The sequence below is a fragment of the Thalassophryne amazonica genome, chromosome 8 (genome assembly GCF_902500255.1).
Source record: "Thalassophryne amazonica chromosome 8, fThaAma1.1, whole genome shotgun sequence".
NCBI lineage: Eukaryota > Metazoa > Chordata > Actinopteri > Batrachoidiformes > Batrachoididae > Thalassophryne > Thalassophryne amazonica.
Window position 1 is genome coordinate 17764777 of NC_047110.1, and position 12963 is coordinate 17777739.

Below are 12963 nucleotides of genomic sequence, written 5' to 3' on the forward strand. Positions count from 1 at the left end.
TCCCGGTGTTGCAGATCAAATGGTCCCCCCTAAAAATGGGTCCACCCTGCCTTCACTGCGCATGCATCATTTGGGACCACAGCAGCACGTCTGAGACAGAGTCTCTTCACCCGAAGTGATCAAATGGATTATTAACCATCAGATGACAAAGTAAAACCTCTTAAATCATTCTAAAAGTCAGTTTAAGCAGAAACGAGGAAATAATCAGTGAGTCGCTGATGACATTTTGAAATGACGGAGGTGCAGTGAACGCAGCAGCTAGCAGCTTGTGCTGCTACTGAGCTCTGATCATTTCCTCCGTCTATTATTATGAAATAATTCTGCATTTATGTGGAAATGATCGTTGTACAAAAGCTTCAGATATCTGTTGCCGAGTTAGATGACTGGAGTGCAGTTTGAAGCAGAAACAAGGTGATAATTGGTGAACCACGGCTGACGCACAGAAATGACGCATGCGCAGTGAAGGCAGGGCGGACCCGTTTTTAGGTGGGACTGTTTGGTTGGCCACACCAGGCTGTTGACAGGATCCATGCTGACACTCCTGTGTCCTGACTTTGGCTGTACTCCTGCACTGACAAATTCTAGTGTGCTGCGATCTCAAAAGGTTTCTATAAAAAGATAGATAGTGAACAGCTTATGATTTGGCTCTGACAAAAATTTCAGAAAGATTTTTAGATTTTTTTTGCTTTAATCCCTGTACATATCATTGACGCCAGGAAATAGCAAGCCTGTTCATAATAAACAGCATTTTTTTTTTTTTCAAAAATACTAAAAACGTGGAAAAATGACAATGCACAAGAATGTGTCAGCATGTCCCATTTCACACAGCTCCCACACTCTGTAGTAGTTGTTCCGATCTATCTTGCTATTTCCCGCCGCCATTTTGATTGTGAAACACGTACTACATTGTTCTGTTAATGTTCTATATCGGTGATAACTTGCCCAACTGAGTTACTTGCCCTTACTTACTGAATCACTACACTGGTCCTTCAAGAAGCCTCAGAATGCCCCATTTTAACCTCAAATTTTCAGAAGCACCTCGCACCCCCCCCAGCTCCGCTCCCTCACATCTGGTGTCACCTGATTGCTAAATCTTTCCAGAAAAACCCCTGGAATGGTGTCCAGCTTGGCGCAGAAGATTTCCTTCTCTTCATGGTCCCTGTCAAGTCTTGGAGCATAAGCAGTGATGATGGTGGCATTCATGCTGCTGAGTCTTTGGACTGTGAAATCGAGGGACACCTGGAAAGAGCTTATTGACTCTTGGATTTCATCTTGGAATTCATTAATTTTATATCCCCACTTACTCCAGCTAAGGATCATAGGATAACTGGAGCCTATCCCAGTGGTCACTGGGTGAGAGGCAGGGTACACCCAGGACGGGCTACTAGTCCACTGCAGGGCCACATATAGACAGACAAACAGTCAGATTTAGGGTCAATTCACAGTGTCCAATTCATCTAACATGCATGTTTTTGGAAGTGGGAGGAACCGGGGAGATCCCTGAGCGAACCCACGGAAACACACAGAAAGGAAACGACCAGGTGAGAAGCGATCCCAGGACCTTCTTGCCTTGAGGCAACAGTGCTATGCCACCATGTCACTTACAGTTGGAATTCTGTAAGAAAAACCACATTAACACGTGGAGCCCAGGCCAAACCTGTAGAAGCCCCGAGAAAAACAGAAGCAGCAAAACAAAATCACTGAATGGGATCCAATGTACAATAAGTAATAAGTGCATTTAAATTCTACAAGAAATAAACACTTTAAAAACAGCATGATAATATTAATTTAACAAAAACAAAATAAAATGGTCTTGGATTTACTGGTTTAACATGTAACTGGTTTTTGTAAATTACAACGGCTTTATACCATACAATTTACAGGTTCTTATATAAGTTTTTTTTCCTACAAAATTATTCTGTCAACCGCAGGGAACAGTTTTTTTTCCCCTGTAAAAACTATGGAATGTTCATTGCAGTGTAACTACTCAATTAATAAAAACCCAGAGATCTGTACCTCAGAAAGGCCCAGGCGGTCGAGATTGGAGATGTCAAACACGCCACCCACAGCAGCCGTGTCCACCCCACCTGTCCCTCGTTTCTGCAGGCGCAGGTTTTCCAAGATCTTACTGAAGCGTGGATCCTGATGTTTGAGAGAGATGGTTATTGTACACATAATAAGAATAAATTACATTTAAATAATATTAACCATTTTATTGTTCAGCAGGTAATTATAAATTTAATTTGTGGTTCTATCTATTTGTTTCAGAGCCAAAATATAGACACATTGAATTCACAAATTGTTCAAACACCAAAGTTGATGGATTATTTGAAGAATATGATGTTAAAATACAACTGGATAACTTGGCTGTGATGTGATGAGATTCACCTTGCTTAGCCGGGGCAGTTTGACGTGGACACCGGCCCGAAGCCCCGTCCCCAGATTGGAGGGGCAGGTCAGGATGTAACCAAGTCTATTGTTCCACATGAACTCCCAGCCCTTCTCCTGGATCAGGTGCTCCACCTTCCAAAGACACCCAGACAAACAAGTGTTTGACAACAGCACAAAAACTCAAACTTTTTTCAATGTAAGAGATGGCAATTTATTAATGCTAACACACACGCGCACGCACACAGTTTATCAAATAGATAAAGCAAAGCTCAGTAGTTTGGTAACACTTGTGCTTTACATAAATAAAATGATTTGCAAAAATATAGCCACTGTTCAATAAAACCTGTCTTTATTAGTATTATAAAATGTACTTTTTATTTTAAAACGTTTCCAAGTCATCCCTTTACATCAAGAATAGCTTCATGCAGAAGGTGGAGCCTGACCTCACAAGTTTAACCCTTTTTTTTGCTCTGTGGATGAACGCCATTGTAAAGTCATTGTGAGATATGTAGAACATAATCATAACTGGATCTGGTGGAAAGTGCATCACTGGATACTGCAGCAAAAAAAAAAAACCTGCAGAAGACATGACGACATTTATTAAATTGCAAACAAGTAAATTAATTTATTAAATTGCAAACAAATATATTAATTGGGAAATAACCCTGTTGTTTCTGATGATTTGCGGACTTTACGGTGGCAAATTTGAGTTTTACTGCTGACATGTTAGCGGAGCCGGTAAAATGGAGCTTCTCCTGTGTCAGTGCAAACAGATAAAGTAAAAAAAAGAAAAAAAAAAGAAGAAAAAGTATAATAAAGTATAAATAGTTATAAATATAAATCCTACAGGACAGTCCAATGAAAATTCCACTGGTTGATATTTATTTTTAAATGGATTAATGTTAGTAAATCCAGAATATTTAAAACTATTTGATTCCTTTCGGTTCTTCTTATAGTTTGAGACATGCATCTCAATCTTTTTTTTGTTGTCCCACGAATTAATAAGGAAAATGGAAAATTTTCATTTACACATAAAGCTCCCTATGATTGGAACAGCCTTCCTTCCTCTATCCGCTCTATAACCTCTTTGTCTGTATTTAAAAGTGCCCCTGTACAACACCTTAAGAACATATGTAACTGTTTTTGATTCCATTTGTCCATAATTAATTTTATTCATTTTGTATGGTAGTATTAATGGGAGAGTGTTTGTGAGAGCTTTGTGTGTTTGTGGGTGTGGTGTGATTGATTGTTGGTGTGTGCGTGTAGATATGCTGGTGTGTAATTAATTGTTTGTAGTTATACTGTTGTCTTTGTTTGTATATTTTGTTATATATGTACTGTTGCATGTCTTGCCCATTGGATGTTTTGTTGTTATTATTGAGGACCCCCTTGAAAACGACAAATCTCAAGGGGTTTATCCTTTCAAGTTAAAATAAATAAAATCTCTATGTACAAATATAAATATATATATATACATACACACACACAGTGAGGAAAATAAGTATTTGAACATCTGTGGTTTTGCAAGTTGTCCCACTTAGAAATTATGGAGGGGTCTGAAATTTTCATCTTAGGTGCATGTCCACTGTGAGAGACATAATCCTAATAAAAATAAAAAAAAAAAAATCCAGAAATCACAATGTATGATTTTTTAATAATTTATTTGTATGTTACTGCTGCAAATTAAGTATTTGAACACCTACCAACCAGCAAGAATTCTGGCTCACACAGACCTGTTAATTTTTCTTTAAGAAGCCCTCTTATTCTGCACTCTTTACCTGTATTAATTGCACCTGTTTGAACTTGTTACCTGTATAAAAGACACCTGTTCACACACTCAGTCACACTCCAACCTGTCCTGTTGGGGTCTGCATTGTCGCATTTTGGGTGGTTTAGGTACTGTTCCTCATGTCCTGTGTGAGAATACACATGCTTCTTACGCTTGGGTCCTGTTGTATGCGTAGGTGTGTGTGTTTGCATGACCTTTATATACATGCATGCTATGGGAGTATTAATGTGCGTGTTGTGAGTGAGTGTGCAAGAATGCACGTTTGTCTGGCATGGACGTGCTTCTTCTTCCCATACCCTGTGTGTGTGTGTGTGTGTTTGGAATGAGAAGTTTAGATCGTCGTGCGTGGGGGTAATGGTGCTGTTGTAGTGTTTACCATTTCCTATAGCTCCTGGTTTAGAGCTGCGCCCGAATGTTGTATTGGTTACACTTGGTATCGGATTGCAGCATTTTGTCTGCTGCGAGGGTCCCGCCTCCTTCGCATACTTATGTTTTCTTCTGTTTTTTATTTCCTCATGTTCTTGGTATTTCTTGGTATTTTCATATCTGAATTATTTGAAGTAGTGTTTTCTTCTGATGTTTTTTGCCTAGAATGTTTCCTTGTGTGTTCTTACAGGAATGACACTTTATTCTTAATTTATTCATGACCTGGGTTTATTTTCTATGGTGATCAGTTTTCTTTTGAGACTACTGTGAGCCTGGGTTTATTTTGTTTCCTTTGTTCCTCACATGCTTTGGTTCTTCCTGATTACTCACACCTGAGTTCAATTAACCCAAATGTATTTAATCACATTTGTTTGCTCTCTCTTTGCAGGCTGTTTGTTTCTGTGAAGCTCAGTTTTGCTTTGACACGTTTGCTAGTCACCTCATCTCCAACGGTTTAAGTGTTCTTGCTGTCTCTTTTGCACAGTAGTTTTATGTTCTGGAATTTTTGCACTCTGTTTAATTTTGTTTTTGGTCACTTGGCTGTTTTTAGTTTTTGTCTTTGAAGACACTTGTTTTTGGTGCTGAGATTTTGGAGCCTCTGTTTGTTACCTCTTTTTGAGAAGAAATAAAGTTTTGTTTTTCACTTACCTTTTGTGTCTCAGCTACACTGCATTTTGAGGTCCAACTCAGTTCCTGGGGTTTAATACCATAACTTGTGCACCATAGCCAAGAACAAAGAACTGTCTAAGGACACCAAGGACAAAACTGTAGACCTGCACAAGGCTGGGATGGACTACAGGACAACAGGCAAGCAGCTTGGTAGAAGACAACAACTGTTATGATTATTTATTAGAAAGTGGAAGAAACACAAGATGACTGTCAATCTCCCTCGGTCTGGGATTCCATGCAAGAACTCACTTTGTGGGGTAAGGATGATTCTGAGAAAGCTCAGAACTACTCAGAAGGACCTGGTCAATGACCTGAAGAGAGCTGGGACCACAGTCACAAAGATTACATTAGTAACACATGATGCTGTTATGGTTTAAAATCCTGCAGGGCAGCAAGGTCCCCCTGCTCAAGCCAGCACATGTCCAGGCCCGTTTGAAGTTCACCAGTGACCATCTGAATGATCCAGAGCAGGCATGGGAGAAGGTCATGTGGTCAGATGAGAAGAGAATAGAGCTTTTTGGAATCAACTCCACTTACCATGTTTAGAGGATGAGAACAACCCCAACAAAACCATCCAACCATGGCGCATGGGGGTGGAAATATCATACTCCGGGGGTGCCTCTTCTGCAAATGGGACAGGACGACTGCACCGTATTGAAGGGAGGATGGATGGGGTCATGTATTGCGAGATTTTGGCAAACAACCTCCTTCCCTCAGTAAGAGCATTGAAGATGGGTCATGGCTGGGTCTTCCAGCATGACAATGACCCCAAACACACAGCCAGGGCAACTAAGGAGGGGCTCCGTAAGATGCATTTCAAGGTCCTGGAGTGGCCTGGCCAGTCTCCAGACCTGAACTCAATAGAAAATTTTTGGAGGGAGCTGAAACGCCAAACCTGAAAGATCTAGAGAACATCTGTATGGAGGAGTGGACCAAAATCCCTGCTGCAGTGTGTGAAAACCTGTAACCTGTTTGACCTCTGTAACTGCAAAAAAAAGGCTACTGTACCAAATATTAACATTTATTTTCACAGGTGTTCAAATACTTATTTGCAGCAGTAACATACAAATAAATTATAAAAAAAAAAATAATAAAAAAAATCATACATTGTGATTTCCAGATTTATTTTTTTTTTAGATTATATCTCTCACAGTGGACATGCACCGAAGATGAAAATTTCAGACCCCTCCATGACTTCTAAGTGGGAGAACTTGCAAAATCGCAGGGTGTTCAAATACTTATTTTCCTCACTGTATATAGACATGCAATTTACATTTTTCCTGTAGCTAAGTATTGCAATGTTGTGATGACCTTAATCTCAGGCGTTACTACGTTACTATGCTGGGTGGGAAAAGTAAGCTCATTCCTGATGAGGTCAACCACAAACATTATCCCTGCACCATCAAGCCGGTAGCGTGTTACTGAAGCACTGCCATTCAACATACAGAGAAGGGCTCTCGTTCCGTTCCGTCTTTCTGTCGTCTTGTCTGTTTAAGACACTCTTCGGCTTCTTAAAAGTCCTCCTCCCTCCTCTTAACAGTTTTGCACCTTAGGAGCTCTCTTAAGGCCTAAGATCCTTTGTTAATAACTTTTATCTTACCAAGGGAAAATTCTAAGAATTTGAGGAATTCTAAGATTTTTCTTAGAATGACATCAGTAAGAGCTACTTTTACCTTTAGGATGCTTTGTGAATATGGACCTTGGTCCGTTGCTCTCCTGCAAAGATATTATGATCACGAAACACCTCTGTCCAGTGACCTCATGACTCCATAAGGTCTTCCCTGGTATCTCACCAATGTAAACACCAAGGGCCCAGAGACATGAATGTCACTGCCAAGATATTTTATTTTAAAGTGCTATTCAAACCTAAACTGTAAAAAACACCGCCTGTAGTCTGTGCTCTCTCTAAAGGAGAACTTGGATTAATGATGAACACAATGTTTGCACTGCTTTGTTTGAACAGTGTGGGTGTAGACTGCAGGCTATAGAGTGCGATAGCGGTCATTCTGGGGATCTGCAAACCAAATTGTATCCGCCTGACCAAGCAAGGTGGGCGGGAAGAGAAGCTGTGTAATATAGGGACTACATCTATGACTTATCAGCTGCTGTGTGCTGTCAATGTGGAGTTCCTCATCATATACACATGTCCCAAAAACATGGGTACTTTTTTAAAAATAAAATTACTGATTGGGCAACAGCCATCTTGATGATAACATCTTGTCAGGATCTAAACATGCTTGACATACTTAGCTTAACCACAGTAGTAGCTTGGACCGGCTAGCTGCATTTGGAAGACACAGTTAACAGTTATGTAATTCAACTGAATACTGCAATTTGTTTTAGCCACTTTAATCTTACAGTTGTGGTTTGAGGTTTACATACACTCTTCATGGGCATGAATGTCATGATCATTTTGGGCTTTTAATGGTTTCTTTAAAATTGTTCTTTTGCCAGGATGTAGTGAATGTACAGCATGTGTCACCAATGACTGTAAAAGAACAAGAACTGGGTAAAAAAGTTTGAATTTATTTTATTTCTCTTCTCTAGTCAATACAGGATCAAAATTATACATACAGGCTCATATATATATACATAAATTCACTTAAATATTTTAATAAGTGGTGCTGAATCTTAATGTATTTTAACACAAAAAGGCCAAAGCCTAGTAACTCCTCATTAGTGATCATGATTAACTACACCTGGTAGTTTCTCTTTGGCAGCACAAAAAGGATCTGTTTGACAGGACTCATTGGACTGACCAATACTCAGAACAATGGGAAAGTCCCAAGAACTCAGGGAGGTCTAAGAAGGGGAATTGTAGATTTAGACAAGTTGGGAAGGTAACAACTACAGATTCCCAGATCTTCATTTCAAACAACTGTACACAAGTACATGTCAGTCAGATGTGTCACCACTTTGACAAGGTCTGGAAGAAGACCCAAACTCAGAAGAAATTGGTTAGGATGTTCAAGAACGACCCAGGAACCAAGGCTCAGGACTGCCATGAACTGCGAACTGCTGGAACACCAGTGTCACTATCCACAGTGAAGTGAGTTTCGAGTTGCCACAGCCTGAGAAGGTGCCAATCAAGAAATAAGACTATGCACCAAAATCGAAACTTTCAAGAGAGACTTAAATTTGCAGCTGCCCACATGGACAAGCCAAATGTCTTCTGGAGAAAGGTTTTAGGCGAGACAAACATTGAGCTATTCAGCCACAATGACAAGATGCATGTTTGGAGAAGTAAAAGATGGGGCTATCAAACCTCAGAACACTGTACAAACTGTCATAGTGGTGGTAGCATCATGCTCTGGGCTGTTTTGCTGCCAGTGGTACTGGTGCTTTGCACAAAGTGGATGGAATAATGAAGACGTACGATTACCTCCACATTCTTCAACACCACCTCATATCAACAGCTAGACCATTGAAATATGGCCACAATTGGTTGTTCAAACATGACAATGATCCCAAACAGACATCAAAACTAGTAGTGGGTTGGATAAAGCAGACTGATGGCCCAGTCACACGGCACACGACGATTCCTGAACGAAGGGAAAAAAGTCACAAATCGTCGAGAAAAGGTGGACGAATGAGCGTTTGACTTTTCCCATCACCAAATAGCCTGCGAATGAAGAGGAACGAAACAAAAGAAACGAAAGATAAACAAAATTAAACCAAAGCTAACGATCTGGACACTTTAAACGAAATGCGCCTGGAGCCACTGCTGGAGCAGTGTGTGTCTGCATCCTGCTCTGCATTCCAGCTCGGCGCTGGGACGGAGCTCGGAAGCACCCGAGTCCTGGAGAAGCTACAAAGAGAAGCGTGTGATCCGACCCAATGTGGAGATCTGTGCGCACGTCGGTGGATCCACCTGCTCTGGTTGCTCTTCCAAAACAAAAGAGAGATCATCTCCTTCATCATCAGAATCCTCACTGTCTAGTTCAGACTGACGACACGCTGCGCGCTCGGTCTGGGAAAAAAAACAAAAAAAAAAAACAACCAAAAAACTGAAGCACTTTGCTTTCAATGTATGCATACTGTCGTGTGTAGCCCTTGCTGCACACCTGCCTTCGTTTTTTGCGTTGTAGAAATGCGCTCCATTCTCAAAACAGTAAAAGCAAACGGCACTCAGGTTTGAAGATGCACAGCAGGATGCACTGCTTCCTTGTCCGGGCTGGAAACATCAGATCGCAAAGTTCAGAGTCCTTCTGTATCGTCCCCCCACCAAAAAAGTAGAAAATATTGCCATTTAAAGTCACTAGCAAGCTTAAAACTTCCCGTCTCGTTTCAGCATTGAGAGCCGTTTCTGATCACTGATCAAACCTGTTCAAACGCAAATATCCGCTTCTGTTGGAACTTTTTCACACTGATGCTCAAAGTCACGGTTCTGTAAACTGCCACCTGGTTTGCACAAACCGAAGCACAGTTAACTCAGAGATCACCACAGACGACATGAAATATTACGTCGTGTTGGCCCTCAGCAGCACCATGGCAACAAGCTGAAACTTTTTCCACACTTGATGCTCAACGTCATGCTTCTGTAAACTGCTGTCTGGTTTGCACAAACCGAGTTGCAGTTCGCTCTAATGCCGGGTTCACAATATCGCGCGTTTGTGGCGTTGCCCTCCTCCCCAAGTTAAAAAAATCTGAACTTTTTCATCTCGTCATGCCGCGATGACCAATCAGGGACTGAATATGTTGTGACGTGGAGATGTCTGGAGTTTGACTGAAGATGTGAACATGTCCTGTCTCTGGTAGCAGCCTGTGAGCAGGACTTATGTCTGTTTTGTCCTTTATTTCACAATTATGACAAGAGTTTTTGGAGCGAGCAGCAGCCCCACAGCAGCAGGAGCGAAGTTTCTTTTTATTTTTATTTTATGTGTGCGTGCGAGCGAATCGTCTGTGGAGAATATTTTACTTATTAACTACACAGATGTATACTCAACAAAAATATAAACGCAACACTTTTGGTTTTGCTCCAATTTTGTATGAGATGAACTCAAAGATCTAAATCTGTGATAGTGAGCACTTCTCCTTTGCTGAGATAATCCATCCCACCTCACAGGTGTGCCATATCAAGATGCTGATTAGACACCATGATTAATGCACAGGTGTGCCTTAGACTGTCCACAATAAAAGGCCACTCTGAAAGGTGCAGTTTTGTTTTATTGGGGGGGGGATATCAGTCAGTATCTGGTGTGACCACCATTTGCCTCATGCAGTGCAACACATCTCCTTCGCATAGAGTTGATCAGGTTGTCAATTGCGGCCTGTGGAATGTTGGTCCACTCCTCTTCAATGGCTGTGCGAAGTTGCGACGACAAACTGGAGTCAGGTCGAGACCCCGATGAGGACGAATAGCATGCAGATGAGCTTCCCTGAGACGGTTTCTGACAGTTTGTGCAGAAATTCTTTGGTTATGCAAACCGATTGTTTCAGCAGCTGTCCGAGTGGCTGGTCTCAGACGATCTTGGAGGTGAACATGCTGGATGTGGAGGTCCTGGGCTGGTGTGTTTACACGTGGTCTGCGGTTGTGAGGCTGGTTGGATGTACTGCCAAATTCTCTGAAATGCCTTTGGAGATGGCTCATGGTAGAGAAATGAACATTCAATACACGAGCAACAGCTCTGGTTGACATTCCTGCTGTCAGCATGCCAATTGCACGCTCCCTCAAATCTTGCGACATCTGTGGCATTGTGCTGTGATAAAACTGCACCTTTCAGAGTGGCCTTTTATTGTGGGCAGTCTAAGGCACACCTGTGCACTAATCATGGTGTCTAATCAGCATCTTGGTATGGCACACCTGTGAGGTGGGATGGATTATCTCAGCAAAGGAGAAGTGCTCACTATCACAGATTTAGACTGGTTTGTGAACAATATTTGAGGGAAATGGTGATATTGTGTGTATGGAAAAAGTTTTAGATCTTTGAGTTCATCTCATACAAAATGGGAGCAAAACCAAAAGTGTTGCGTTTATATTTTTGTTGAGTGTATAATAAAACAAATGGTGACTGGTTTCTAAACACAATTATGACAGAGTTTTTGAGGAAAGAGCGAGGAGCAGCCCCGCAGCAAGCAGCGGAGTTTTTTTTTTTTTCTCTCTTTACGTGCGCGCAAGCGAATCGTCCGTGGAGATTATTTTACTTATTAACTACACAGATGTATAATAAAGCAAATGGTGACTGGTTTTTAAACACAATTAGAGTTTTTGGAGCGAGCAGCAGCCCTACAGCAGGCAGCAGAGTTTCTTTCCTTTTTTTTTTACGTGCGCGCGCGAATCGCCTGTGGAGAATATTTTATTAACTAACTACACAGATGTATAATAAAACAAATGGTGACTGGTTTCTAAACACAATTATGACAGAGGTTTTGGAGCAAGCAGCAGCCCTACAACAGGCAGCTGAGTTTCTTTTCTTTTCTTTTTTTAATTGTTTACATGTGCGCGCGTGAACGGGACAGGAGGTCCTCAAACTGGGTATCGCAGGGGTGGAAGGACTGCTGAAAGCAGCCGTCATCCAGACACAGCTCCTGCAGCAAATAATGATACTCCCTGTATTGGGAGCTTTCCACAACAACTCGCTCCGTATGATCAAGGTCCGTCATGTTAATCTGACTGACAACCGGAGCCGGCGAGCGGAACGGAAGCTCCTCCTATTTGATGATGCACCGGGGCGAATTTTCACAGCAAAAGCAGAGCGACACACTGGGCGACGGAGGCGCGTCCGTCGCCACGCAACCCCCGCGAATTTGTAGCGTCTGATCGCACCCGGTGTGAATGCAGCATAAGAGATCACCGCAGACACAAAATATTACATCATGTTGGCCCTCAGCAGCACCATGGCAACAAGCTGAAAGTTTTTCCACACTTGATGCTCAAAGGTATGCTTCTGTAAACAAACCAAGGTACAGTTCGCTCACTGCAAATCACTGCAAATGACACAAAATATTACGTGAGGGGCTGATCGCACTCCTGCAAAGCACCCTCGCTGTGAACAAGTACGCAGCGATCAAGGATAACTTCCTCAAAACTTCTGAATTGTCAGACTGAAAGGGCCAACAGGCTCTTCTCTCTGCACGGGCTGGAGGACAGCAAGCCCTTCAGAGTTCATGGACAGAATGCTGCAGCTCTTGAGAGGACACTGGCTGGACTTTTTGTTCATCAACTCTCTCCTCAGGTGTGCGTAGCGGTGTAACAACACCACAAACACGGACTGCCGTGCGCTGGCAGAAGAGGCCGAAAATTCTTCCTGGCGAGCCAGCACCATGGCATAACCGCAGCAGCACTCACCCCATCACACACAGCGGCAGAAGCCCCCACACCATACACCAGCTCCACCGCGGAGGAGCTGCATCTCTCCTCCACAGCAGCGCTCACAAACTGGCTTCTGTACTGTGTGAAAACATTCAGCTGGTGGAAACAAGTCAAACTAAATGTTAGTTACAAAAACTAAGCAAACAATAAAAAAAACCCATCAAGAACGACAGCAAAACTAAATACGGATGAATTGAGGTTTTCGACACCATTTGTTCAAATTTTAAACAGTTTAAAAATCATGATGAAGCGCCAGCTGCAGGAACGAAGCGGTGCGAAGGTTAAACGATGCTAACGAAAGTCCAGATTTCTTGTTTTGTTTAGGCTTCGTGCCGTGTGACCGGGCCATAACATTAAGCTATTAAGCTTCTGGAAT

General features: G+C 42.0%; 1 protein-coding gene across 1 annotated transcript in view; it reads right to left on the reverse strand.

Moving 5' to 3' along the window:
• LOC117515304 (creatine kinase U-type, mitochondrial-like) overlaps positions 1 to 12963 on the reverse strand; it is a 48697-nt gene that overhangs the window by 11628 nt on the left and 24106 nt on the right. Inside the window, exons 7-8 of the mRNA XM_034175798.1 lie at positions 2389 to 2523; positions 2017 to 2142 (exon numbers count right to left, since the gene is read on the reverse strand). Coding sequence (XP_034031689.1) covers positions 2017 to 2142; positions 2389 to 2523 — 261 coding nt within the window. The remainder of the gene's footprint in view (positions 1 to 2016; positions 2143 to 2388; positions 2524 to 12963) is intronic.